This window comes from Patagioenas fasciata, chromosome 12 (genome assembly GCF_037038585.1).
Source record: "Patagioenas fasciata isolate bPatFas1 chromosome 12, bPatFas1.hap1, whole genome shotgun sequence".
NCBI classification, from domain to species: domain Eukaryota; kingdom Metazoa; phylum Chordata; class Aves; order Columbiformes; family Columbidae; genus Patagioenas; species Patagioenas fasciata.
In genome coordinates this window covers 13762526-13775728 of record NC_092531.1, presented here as the reverse complement: position 1 = coordinate 13775728, position 13203 = coordinate 13762526, and the positions used below count along the sequence as shown (strand labels likewise).

At 54.0% G+C, this 13203-nt stretch overlaps 1 protein-coding gene across 3 annotated transcripts in view; it reads right to left on the bottom strand.

Moving 5' to 3' along the window:
• Positions 1-10969, bottom strand: part of UACA (uveal autoantigen with coiled-coil domains and ankyrin repeats) — a 47431-nt gene extending 36462 nt beyond the window's left edge. For all 3 annotated transcript variants that reach the window (XM_071813921.1, XM_071813923.1, XM_071813922.1), the window contains exon 1: positions 10832-10969. In XM_071813921.1, coding sequence (XP_071670022.1) covers positions 10832-10954 — 123 coding nt within the window. In that variant the 5' untranslated portion in view covers positions 10955-10969. The remainder of the gene's footprint in view (positions 1-10831) is intronic.
• Positions 10970-13203: the final 2234 nt, after the last annotated feature.

Genomic DNA, 13203 nt, shown 5'->3' with positions numbered 1-13203 from the left:
CATGGGGTAGTGCCAGGGGTGGGCAACAGTTGGACTTGATGAGCTCGAGGGTCTCTCCTAAACAAAATGATTCTGTGATTCTCTGATTTTACTCCTTTCACCCCCATTTTGCTCTGGGCTCCGAGAAAGGGAGAAGGGAGGAAACATGTTTAGACGGAAACCTCCGTGCAGCCAGTGTTTACACACTGTGCTCCTGAAGCAGTCTGGCGTGATGCCCGAGCCTAGGGAAAAACAAAGTGTGTGCCAATCTCTTGGGAGCTGAATTTGACAAAAGCTCGGCTGCCAACTTGGCTGCTGTGGCTTTTCCTCGCAGCTATTTCAGAGCAGCGCCTGGAAGTTGCAGCGAACGCTCAGCCCCACACACCGAGCACAGAGCCCCAACCCACACAAGACCATGCCCGCAGTGCAGAACCACCGGCATGTGACCAAGAGGGCAGCAAGGGAACGGGAACGGGGGATATGACTTCGCAAAGCTGTTCATCAGGTCAGAAGCGGGTGTAGAAACCAGGACTGCTGCTACTGCCCAGCCAGCCAACAGAACAGGCTGTCCTGCGTACTCATTGATGATTAAAATACACCCCAAAATAAGATAATCCCCAAAGGCAGGGAATCTGTTTTGGCAGTGGGAGCGGGTAAAGCTCAGGTTGTGGACCAACATTGAGGCAGAAGAGTTCCTCCATTTTTCCCACACGTTTGCAGGAAAGTGGCTGATTTAATTTTCATAACTGCATGGGATTCTGGTTCCAGTTGTGAGGGGAAGATTTTGAAATACCGCTAGGAAAGACGTCCATGTAAAGGCATCTTGTCTTGGGTCTCCACTCTGCTGCTGAGAGAAGGCAAATAAGTTTTCAAAGAAGTGCAATTGCTGTGATGAGACAACAGCACTGAGAGACAGCCAGGAAACCTGTGGGGGTTTTAGCACCGTGGTCTGCAGCATCTGTGTGACAAATCATATTAATTAAGCAGCACATTCCGAGAAGTGTAAGGGAGCTGAATTTCCCAGTGAAACTAAAGGGAATGTGTCATATTCAGACTGCAGTTACCACCCAGGGAGCTGTGACTGAACTTTGTAACATCCTCTGTGGTCGTACCGGAGCAGGGGAGTGCTCTGGAGCCAGAACTGGAAACAGTGGGTGCAAAAAAAATCTTGTGTTCACACATGCATCAGGAAATCGTCAGCATTATAATCTGGTTCCCTACACAGCAAATGAAAGCAGGGTTTTCAGGAGGAAAAAGCAGGAGCTTCAGTCAGATAATGCAGCTCCAGTACCAGAGGAGCTGCTCTCCCAGGACACCCAGGGCAAATCTGTGGAGAAACACAGCAAACCTGAGCAAACAGGGAGCCCTGGGTTCTCCGCAAGGCCTGCGGGATTAGAAAAACACTTCAGGAACGGCCATGAGGGCAGAAAACACAAAACAAGCATCTGGAAACGTGGAGATCCTGAACTCATCCTGCAAGCACTCCCTGAGCTCCAGCTCCTGCGTGGGCTGGCCTGGAGCATCTGGGGGACCACAGGCGTTTCATCCCAACAGGCTCTGACAGTGCCCAGCTGCTCCGTGCAGAGACGGGCAGGGGGACACCAGTCACCTCTGTGCTGGGACCAGTGACATGGCAGCAGCAGGACAGAGACCCAGCACCCAGGGGCTGGTATGGTGACAGAGATAAAGCTTTACCATAAACACGGTAAAGGGGAGGACAGACAAGTAGCAGGGATAAAGAGGAGTGATAAGGAGCCTAAAGGAATGCAGAGATCAAAAGGAACTTCGCCAGACCTGGATGCCTTCATGGGCCTGATTGAACAAACCAGACAGGGAGTAACAATGCTGTTGTCTACCGACTGATGCATTTGCAGTGAAAGAGAGAGAAAAATATGTCTCTGTGGGAACATACAGTGTGCAAATCGGAACACTAGCCGAGCTGCAGACAGCTCTTCAGAGAGACAATGGAGAGCCAGCCCAGTACAGAGGGGAACACCTCCAGTGGCTGTTTGTCCTTAGCACATGGTTCAGAGAACATCTCCAGTGCTGTTTGTCCTTAGCACATGGTTCAGAGGGGAACATCTCCAATGGCTGTTTGTCCTTAACTTGTCGTTCCGCGTCCTGCTGGCTCTGTTTTGCTGGCTGGCAACACTGGAACCCAGCGCTTCCAGGCAACACCGGAACCCAGCGCTTCCAGGCAACACCAGTCGCAGTTTCCAAAGCTTTAGCAGTGGAGTCAGTAGCAAAGCAAAAGCTCTTCCTGAGGTTCTTGTATGTGTGATCAACAGCTCAGAGTTTTGGTTAAGCTCAAATGCATCAACAGTGAAACCAGAGCCCCCTGACCTTCAGTAGCTCCCTCACACCGTGGCTCTTCTTGGGACTTCCCATCAGCACAGGAGAGATTCATTATGAGGTTGATGAGGAGCAAAGCAAGCAGGGTCCCAGGTTAGCAACCATCCAGGGACGGATTTGCTACGTGATAATAGCAACCACCGCATCTCCTGCGATAATCCTGAACAGCAGCATCTCTGAAGCCAGAGCAGCACCATCAGCTCTCCAGCCTCACGGAACAGCTTCATTATCTGCCACACTTTGTTCTGGTCAGCAGGAAACCAGTGGGGTTTTAAATCTGCCTTCAGCTGTGACTGTGGCTGGGCTGCAGCTGCAAAACTGGGAGTCACAGAAGGAGCAAGAACAGGGCTGCATGCAGCAGAAGAAAAAGTGGAGATGGGGGGATGCACAACCCCTGGGGTGACGCAGGGAGATCAGGGTGCCTGGGGTGACTGCAGGGCTGGCACATGGCTGCCAGCTCTCACTGACACTGCCCAGTTCCTGCATTCACCGAGTTCATGATATTCCTGTAAAATCAATCTTGGGCCTGCATTTACTACTCCCTGTTGGCTGCCAGCCAATGGCAAACGGGGTGTGAATTTCCTGCAAATGGGATTTGGTTCTGGAAAGGATCTTTGGCTCAATCTGTGCACAAAGTTGGGAGCTGGTGTAGCTGCAGAGCCCACGGAGCAGCCCTGGCAGAGGCAGCACTGTCCCCATTCCCGAGCCTCCCTGGCACGCCAGACAAGGCAGTGAGGGGCTGCCCGAAATACCTGTCCGTTGGGTTCAGCCGCTGCGTAATGTGAGCCTGCTCTCTGCTATTCAAGGATGGGTTTTCTCAAAGGCTTGTCATTTCAAGAGAGAGACAAAAAAAATACCCATGGGTCAAAATACCCAAACAGCCTGAGAACTATGCAAAAAAAGAGGCCTTTCCTCTGCCCTCTCTTCCCCGTGCTTTTCCATGTGCCAGGGTGTGCTCAGAGCAGACACCAGACACTGTCTGGGCAGCCAGGACCCCCCCAGCACCACCACGCAGTTCATCCCCCTGCAGAGCACGCACACCCCCATCCCACACTGCTCCCGAGGAGCCCACACCCCTGGCCGCAGGGACACTTCTGCTCCTGGACTTGGTGCCTAAATGCAGGGCTAGTTTTAGCTGGTGAGCCTCCAGCCCTGCTGAACAGCCTCAGTCCCCTTCCCTCTTGGATTCTGTGATTTAAACATACTTGTTTGCCCAGTTACTCAGGTCGAGTGAGCAATCTGCATTGTGACTCCATCGATAAAACAACCCCTGTCCTGCTAACAGGGCAGCTTCCACTCTCACATCCCTCCTTGTCCACAACCCAGCAGATAATTCGAGAGCCTCTGAAACAACCAGCACCGCTGGCCTGCATGCGCAATCGCCTGGCCCTGCTCCTTGCCCGCACAGCCTGTGAAAGTAGGGGAGAAACACCTCTAAATCTGTTTTAATTGCAGTTTGCTGGGCTGGGGTGGACTCTGCTGTAAGGATTTCCCCCACATCACACTCCACTGCAGGGCAGGCAGCTCCCCGGCCACATCCTCCCTGTGTTTCCAGCTTGAATGGAAACAGGAGAAGCCGGAGGCACTTCAGAAGTATTGACTACAAAGGCCTGGAAAACAAAGGTCAGGATAAAGCAAGCAGGGAAAAGCCTTGAAATGAGGAACTGACCAGTCTAATACAAAGTAATAATCAGTGTTAAAAAAATCAAATGCTCAGGATGTCATGTTCAGGCACAAAGCCTTTCATTTCAGCAGACTTTGCAGGTCCTGCCAGCGCAAAGTGTTTTTCAGTGAAACCAGTCTGTAAAGATGTGCTCTGCCTGCACTCGTCTAAGGTTTGTGTGCTGGAGGAAAAGCAGGCGGCCGCTCGGTGACACACGGCTCTGGCACATCCCTCGTTAGCAGGGACGCTCACGCTAACGCTAACGAGCTGCCGCTTTGATGCAGCCTCAGAAGAGCATTCCAGGCTGCCTGCACATATCACTGCACTGATTTACAGCTGCTGTATATTTTAACATCTTTGTTTTTTGTACTGATGAGGGAAATAAAATTATTTGTATTTTAAATAAAACCTTAAATTACGGAGCACAAGACTCAAACATCGGGGCAGAGGGTCTGTTGCCACGCCACCCTAATCCAAGCCATTTCCTCCTCTGTGTTTAGCATTCCTGATAATGGAATTTGGACTGATTAACATTTCCATATTAGTTATTTCACATAATCTTTTCTCCAGCCATGGTAGAGACTAGAAACACACCATTTATACTTGCTTAGTCTCTGATTAAGCATCTTGTCCCAGCTCCTGCCAGCCAGAGCCCCTGGGGATGAAAGGCTGCTATGTTTAACTGATGCTAATCTGGATCAGTTCCTGAATGCAGGAATGGTGTCCGTTCCCTATAAACCTCTGCCCGGATAACAAGATTTGGATTGCAGGCTAATCCAGGCTGGGAAGGCGGCTGGTGATTGGTGTGAAGCGCAGGAGGCAGAAGTGCGGACACGAACGGGCACTGTGCTTTTTAGTGACGGGGCACTGGTAACCGCCAGCCCAGAAATAATCCAGCTAATTTTACACCTGTGCTCATTCCTCTGTGCTGGGAATTCTGGGCAGATATACCGCAGCCTAAAATTAGAGCAGGTTACAGACATGATCTTTAACATGGTAAAAGTAGAAACATGCCATGGGATGCAATGTCCTCACCCACCACTCCAGCCTTTTTCCACTCGGGTCGGCAGGAACACACTGCCAGCAGGAGCACTGGTTTCATCTCCTCGGATGCTCAGAGGACTGGCTCAGCACCAGTTTGGGGTTATTCTGGGGCAGCTGGGGTTTGGCCCCATTAAAAAAAAAAAATCCAAACTGCTTTGTCACACACCAGTTCTTAATCAAAATTAATTTTTATGTATAATTAATTCTCTCAGTAGGAAAAAAAAAATAAAACTAGCATGTGTAACTGCATCTGTTTGCAAAATGCTCCATAGGCAGCATAAGGGGGATTTCTGGAGAGCAGAGGGGCTGGGGCAGAGCCACAGCCCAAGCTCTGCGGACACTCACACCCACCGCGGATGTCACTTCACAGCAGGACCAGCATTTGATTCATCCTGACGTGCGGGCAGGTGAGGTTGCAGCTGCCGCCCAGGTTCAGCTGGGGCAAAGAGACACATCAGAGCAAATTACGGGGAAGAGCTTCTGCTGTGAAACTCCCGTGAGAAAGAATGAACAGGAGCAACTACTCCCCAGCCCCTCCCATGGGCTAATTGCTGAGAGCCACGGCCCAGGAAGCCCAAGCGAGTAATTATCCCTCCTCAGGAGCAGGATTGTCACCTTCCTCATCGTCACCTCCCCTGTAGCTGGGTTCAGGCAGAGGCTGGAGGTTCGCATGGGTCAGGGCTCCCAAACCAGCTCCAGCACCCTGGTTTGGGCACAGTGGAGATCTTGCTCCCCATGGGCTGGAACAGGCCAGCAGCTCTGCCAATGGGAAGCCCAAATTTCGGTGCTGATTTAGAGCCCAGCCCTGATCACATCAATGCTGCTGGGGCCGCAGGACGCACAGGGACGATGCTCAGCCCGTTTCCATGGAGAACTCAGCAGTGAGAGGAGAATGGGGGTGGGATCTTCATTTGATACCATTCAGAGAGCTGGGCCCCTGAATAATAAATCCCTCTTGTTTGTATAGAAAGGAGACACCAGTTTTCCACTCCCCACCCAGTTAAAAAACAAAAGCAGCGATTGCAGCAGCAGGAGCGTCCGGCTGATAAGGCACCCACAGGCCTGCAGAGCCAGCACACAGCGGGATGCTCCAGGCCAGTCTGCACCTGCAGAAAACGCTTTTCTTTTCCCTCCGCCTGCAGAAAACACTTTTCTTTTCCCTCAGGGCGTGCACAATGCTGTCACAGGGTCAGGAGCTGAGGCAGGTGCCCGTGGCATCTCTTGGGCACTGGCTCTCGGCCTCAGGTGTGCCCAGACTCTGATGGAGACCCACGGACCCCATCTGTTGTGATGGGGGCCCCGTGAAGGCACCATGGGCCAACACACAAGGAAAGCAGAGTGAGGGAACAGCAGGCGGGAACGGAGCCATGCTCCATCCCAGACACCAGCTCGGTGCTCCAAACGAGCAGGAGTCGCAATCATCAGCGTGCTGCAGCCTGAGAGGTGACAACATCCAGCAGTAACAAATGCACCAATGGGAGAAACGGCCTCAGAGCAGCAGCTGTGCCAGGAACCGTCCCCGTTGGGACCAGCTGCAGGACGGGGCTCCTCCTGCTGCGCCCCAGCTCAGCTGCCCTGTCCTGTGGCAGCTCCCAGCCCATGCCCAGCTGGGTGCTGCCCAGCCAGTGGCACAAACCATCCAGGATCCTGTGGGGAGATTTTTCAGCCACGAGGGCCTTAAATCCAGCCCAGCTGAGCTGGCCTGGGCAAAGAGGAGCACGGCAGGGCTGAGGAACCAGGTATGAAACAGCACAGGGAGCAGAGCAAGAAACCAAGGCTGTGCTGAGAGCACTGCAGTAGCTTGGGGCTTTCAACCATCATCTCATTTTGCTACTGAGGGACTCGGGACTTCCTCAGCTAGGTCTGCGTTCACAAACTGTCTCAAACCTCCAGGGCAGGGGGACAGCAGCACCTTCCCCGGGGCTCTCACTTCCTACAGGGAAACAGTCCCAAATCCCCACAGGTTTGGGAGGACCCTACCCCACTCCCCAGCCCCAGCACACCCCGGCAAACAGCTCGGCTGGGTCTCTGTGTCCCAGAGCCAGCCAGGAGTTCGGGAAAGTGACCCAGGAGTTCAGGAGGGACCCAAGAGAGGCAGGACTCTGTGAGGGACCCAGGAATGCCCTAAGGGACCGAGGAGTTCTGGGAGGGACCGAAGAGTTCGGAACGGAACCAGGAATGCCTTAAAGGACCCAAGAGTTCGGGGAGGGACCCAAGAGGTCAAGAAGGACCCGGAAATGCTCCAAGGGACCCAGGAGTTCAGGGAGGGACCAAGGAGTGCCCCAAAGGACCCAGGAGTTCTGGTAAGGTCCCAGGAGTTCGGGATGGAGCCACGAAATTGGGAGGGACCCTGGAGTGCCCCAAGGGACCCAGTACTCTGGGAGGGACCCAAGAGTACCCCAAGGGACCTAGGAGACGGTGATAGACCCAGGAGTGCCCCAAGGGACCCAGCACCCAAAATCCAGGTGGCAAGCAGTCTGTGTGAGATCATGAGGGCAGCTGCAGGGTACAGCTCGAAGCGCAGGGTTCCTGGCACAAACCGTGTCCCTGCACAGACAAAGGCTCCGGGCACGGCACAAGGCAAACAGGCTGTGCCACAGAGGGACGTGCGGGCATGTCTGGGCACCGCGCTGGCACAACTGCCCGGGCCGCCCAGCACCTCCGGGGACGTGGCACAGGGCTGAGGGTGCACCGGGGTTAAACACGGGCAATGGGAGGCCGCACAGAGGGAAAACCTCACAGTTCCTCCGCAGGTCCAGCACTGCTGGCATTCCGAGGGGGGATGGACAAGGGGCTGAGCACCTCCTGGTCCTGCAATGCTCCCACAGCCCCATCCCTCTGCACAACTGCAGCCTATCCCACTGTGTAAAGGCACCTGGTGAAAGGAGAAGGGCCAAGACCTGCAGTTATTTGGCTGTCCCTTCGCTGGGAGGATGAGGAGTTTCCAGCAAGACTGTTTTGTAGCAGTTGGAGGAATGGCTGGGAGCCAGCAGAGGGCTGGGGGCAGAAGCCACATGCTGGCATTCTGAAAAGGAAGAATTTGGGGGTGAAACATTGGTTTTGGGCAATGTTCTCCAAATAAAAAAAAAAAAAGATAAAAAGCAAAAACAACAAAGAAAATCACCTCAGACTTCCTAAAACATTGGATGCCACCCACTCCCCCAGGACATGCCCTGGGGACGCGAGGGCAGGAGCAGGGCAAAGAAGAAAAAGGGGAAAAAAAACTGATAAAAACCTAAAAAATGCACAGCCCTGTGTTTCATTTGTGGAGTTTGTTCAAATGCATAGTTTGCCTTGAGCCTTTCACAAAATTTCCCTCACTTCTCCCAAGTACCCTTGGGAATTAAAATGCCATTTCTCACAGTCTGCTCTTAAAACCACTTGAGGCAGGAGCAACCAGGCCCATCCCGGGGCAGCCAGGTTGCAGCACAGACAGGTCAGGGACCCCCTGTCCCCCCACAGGGGCCTGTGCTGCTCATTTCCAAACAACAGCGTTCAGCTGTGACACCCACACTGCCCCGCCAGCTCCGATCTGTGGGAGATGTGGAGGATGAAGTGCATGCATGTTGTTCTTTCATCAGCCAGCCCCAGCAACAAGGACATCCCCCTGCCTTTCCAGGGGGAGCAAGTCACTCCTGCTTTAAAGAATAAACTAATTAGCAAGCAGCCTTTGTTTCTGGATTTAGCAACCCTTCAGTGCAAATTACAGGTGACAGCAGTGTCAGAGCCCAGGGCTGTGCGCTGCCCTCGCACGCTGGCTGCTCCTTGTCCCCTGCGAAGGTCGGGCAACCCGTGGGTCCCCCCACTACTCTGGGTTGTTGTGCTAGCAGGTGCTGTCTGGCCCAGGGCTCCCAGACCCACCGGGCGGCTGCTGGGACTCAGGAGGATGTGAAGCCATTTGGGAAATGACCTGGATCAACATGGGCTGGGGTGTGCTGTAAGAGGAGAGCTGGGATGGAAAGCGCACAAGCTGCAGGCACATCTATGCAGCACGGTGCCCCTGCCTCTCCCATCTCACGAGGGGCAGCGAGCAGAGACACTGGGCTTTCTGCAGGCACGGCCCCAGAGGAGCCACCCCAGCTGTCCCCAGGACAGGCAGCAGCGAGCAGCTGCGGCCAGGAGTGCGGCCGCGTCCCACATCTCCTGCAAAGTGCAGCGTGGGCTGTGGTTTCTCACAGGAAAGGATGCCCTTGAAAACACTGAAATGAAAACATTGGTCTTATTTTTCTCCTTCTTTCCTGCAGACAGGGAGGTCTCACAGGCACCATGCTCACGGGTGGGAGGAGCAGAGCCCTTTGCCTCTGACACTCGTGGGGGCTCTCATAGAATCACCCTCAAGATCATCAAGTCCAACCTAACCTAAGTCTAGCACTAAACCATGTTCCAAAGAGCCTCATCTTTTGCTCAGCATCAGCTGGAGGTGGTAGGAAAACCACCCTGACCATGTACCTGCTGCAATTTAACTTCCCCTTCACTCACTGTAAATCTTTCTTTAAGGATCTCAGCCTTGGCTCATGAGCTGGGGTTTCCTCTGTGGTTTCTGGGGGTGCCCCAGGGCCCTCTCCCTTCCCAAGGGTGAACCCCTGCAGAGCTCTCAACCCCTGGCAGTAACTCCCAGCTTTTCCTCTCTCAGTGGGGAGGTTTGGGGGCTGCTCTGCAAACCAGTTTGGGGAGGAGCAGCAGGCTGGTGGGCTCTGGTTTACTGACCAGGGAGGAAAACCAGGCTTTCCCAAGGGACAGGATCTTCCTCAGAGTAGTAATTCCCCAGCTACACTGTGCCTCCAGGTTCTCAGAGCTGGTGTAAGATACCAAGGGGGGAAAAGAGAAAGGGATAATGCCATGGATGTGGAAACTTAACGGAGCCATCCAGCAGCAGCCACTGAAGGATCCTCAAGGGGAGATGCAGTTTCTGGCAGATCCAGGCACCCCCTGCTCCTTCCCAGCTGCAGGAGAAGCTGGTGACAGTTCCCTGACACCCAGGAGGACAACGGGGTCAGCAGATCTGCAGTGGGACCGTGCGGTGACACCGGCAGGTCCTGGGGAGGGTTCTGCAGGGGCTCTCCACTCTGCATCGCTCCACTGTTCTGCTCACCGATTCCCTTTGTGTTACTAATTAACAGGAGTGAGCAGGGCACAGCTTCAGCGTAATCACATGTGGCATTAGAATGTGTGTAAAGCCACTAGTGAGTCCCCACAGGCAAAAGCCTCTCGCAGTTAATAGAGAGCCACACGGAGACTTAATGGACTTTGGCTCAAGCCCCGCGGGGGGACCCACGAGCTCTTTACTCCCTGGTGTAAGCACCTTCTCTCTCAGGGAAGGCAGCACAGGCAGCTCCGAGAACCTTCACTCATGGTGGGGCCGAGTCCCCACACTGGCACAGCCCCATGTCCCCTCACACCACAGCTGAGTCCCCACACGCTGTCACAGCCCCTTGCACCCCTCACAACATGGCTGAGTCCCCATGCGCTGGCACAGCCCTGTGTACCCTCACAACATGGCTGAGTCCCCACATGCTGGCACAGCCCCGTGTCCCCTCACACCACGGCCGAGTCCCCACACGCTGGGACAGCCCTGTGTCACAGGCAGCCTGTCCCACCAGCGCAGCCCCGTGCAGGGTCACATGCGATGCGGCTGCACCAAGAGCCCAAACGAGAAGCGGTGCCGGTGGGCCCGAGGCGCTGCAGCAGGGCCCCCAAGAGCAGCCACTGCCCTGACACATCCTCAAGCACTGGGGACACCGCGCACAGACATGGTCAGAGGGGACAGCGGGAAGGGGTGTGGGAAGTGCTGACCTGTGCGGATGCCGGGGAGCCCCCTGTTCCTCCCTGTCCATCCCACGGGGGCAGAGGAGGAGCCGAAGCTGCAGAGCTCACTGAGGAAGACTCACTGTGAGGATGGAGGAGCATTAGGATCATCTGACACAAGTGCTGCTGTGCTGGGCAGGCTCTAAATGGCAGCGGGAAAACAAGGCGAGGATGCACCCAGCCCTCCGCACCCCACGGCACAGGAAATCACCCGGGCTGGAGCAAAGGAAGGAAAAAGGGAAAACAATGCATGAGGCAGGATCCAGGGCTGAAGTGCCAGCACCCTGACAGCCACAGAGCCAGGGTCACCCTGACGTGCACCAGGAATAACCACTGCCCATCCTCAGCCTCCTAACTAAAATAATTTTCCATGTGTAAAAGCATTTTCTGCAGGAGGGAGCTTGGCCTGTTGAGCCTCCCAAGGCTTTCGCTGCCTGTCCCACTCTCAGTTTCCAGTAAGCATCAAGTAACCACTGAGGCATCACCAGAAGGTCCATATAGGTCTCAGGTACAAATGCTGTTCTACAAACATAAGCGCACCGACAGCAAAAGGCTGTTTTCATGCTCGGAGCAGTTTGGCAAAGGATAAACTCATTGTTCAGGCTCAGAACATAGTCTGGGTAATGACCATGATAAATAAAGAGCAGGAGTTAATTAGCCTCATGAAGCTGTTCATTAAATGCTGAGAAGAGCACACAGGGATCAAGACAATCCCAGGCAGCAAGCGGAGCGCACATCTTCTCACACCCACCCAGCTTCTCCCCCCAGCCCAGCGCTGGGCAAGGGAACCAGGAACCAGGGCCCATCTCCTCCAGACTGATTCCCACCTTGGAATCTACCTCCCCAGCACTGCCACTGCCTCCATTTCCATGACAACTTCCACTCACATCACTGCTCGCTATTGTTCTTCTCTATTGAACAGCAGATCCCTGCTGCTCCTTTCAACAATTCATTATGGTGTGCACTCCAGCAGACCTTCCCTCCACCGGCACTGCCTCATACAAACCAGAATCCACATAGGAAGCATCTGTGCTTTGGTACAGAAGGGCAGATGGAAGAGGGTGGGACATAACCCAGCTGGGTTCTCCTACAGGTACCTACCTCAGGAGGCACCCACCAGGAATCTGAGCCAGCCGAGTCCACTCCCGTCTCCACAGGTGAGTGGCTGCTTCGGCAGGTGCACCCCGAGCAGCAGCACATGGGGCTCCTCACCTCCTGCAGGACTCCCCAGCACTCAGCAGCCCTTTGGCACAGTCCTCAGATGCCCAGGTACTGTGCTTTCCTGCAAGAAAATCTGTGACTAAAACCTGGTATATTGCCTAGAAAGAGCAGCTAATTAGACCACAGCCAAGTCACGTGATGCTTTTAATAGCCATGACCAAAAACCTCAGTTATCACCCCCAGACTGGCCCCAAATAGCACTGCTCTCCTGGCAAACAGCAGGCAGAGAACCTAGAGATGGAGTTCAGTGCTTTGCTGTCGGCAGATGAACCCGCTCACAGGGAAATTCTGGCTCCTGCCCCACAGGCTCAGAGCTGCGGTAAGGAAACCCAGGCCACACACGGCAGAGCCGACATGCCGAGTCCGGTCTGGCTGACGTCCCTTCCTCCTGGCTTGGGGAATTGGCTTCCAAGGGACGAAGCATGTAAGCACAGAGTTTACAAACAGAACAAGTTACTACTCAGATTTACCTAAATGAGCTAGTACAGAAGAGTTTCTCAACAGGCCTGAGGGCAGGAGGAGACAAGACAGGAACAGGAGAGGGCTCCCAGACAGACTTTACCCCAGAGGACTGGAAGAGCGAGTTGGTAACTTTGATGCTCGAGCACAGACTAGCTGCCCTGGGACACCCACAGGGAGGGCAGGAAAAGAAACAAGGGCTGGACAGGACAGACTCGCACAACAGCCTCAGTCCATGCAGCTCAGAGCTCATTCCATTTGTGACCCTCCCAGGAGAAGTGCGTAAGCTCAGAGGGAACTCACAACATGAAGAAGAGAAACTTTACTTGCCTGATACCAACAGGTCAAAGCTGAGTACAACACAAATCTGCCCATGAAAATAAGAAACAGAAGGCACAGTGCATTGTCAAGAGCCTTTCCTGCAAGAGCTACCGCACATCTTTGACAGCCATTTCTTCACCATCCATTTCAGCATTTGACAGAGCTGCTCTTGTACTGAGATAAGAGTCAGAAGCATGAGGATAACAGCTTCCGGGAAACCATTGAAACCAGCAGCCTGAGTGGTGCAATTCCCAGTGCACCTCACCTGCCCTACAGTTCACCATTTCCAATGCTGCTATACATATAAAAAAGAAAACAGGAAAGTGATTGACGGAAGCCAGGCCAATGTGCTCAGAGTT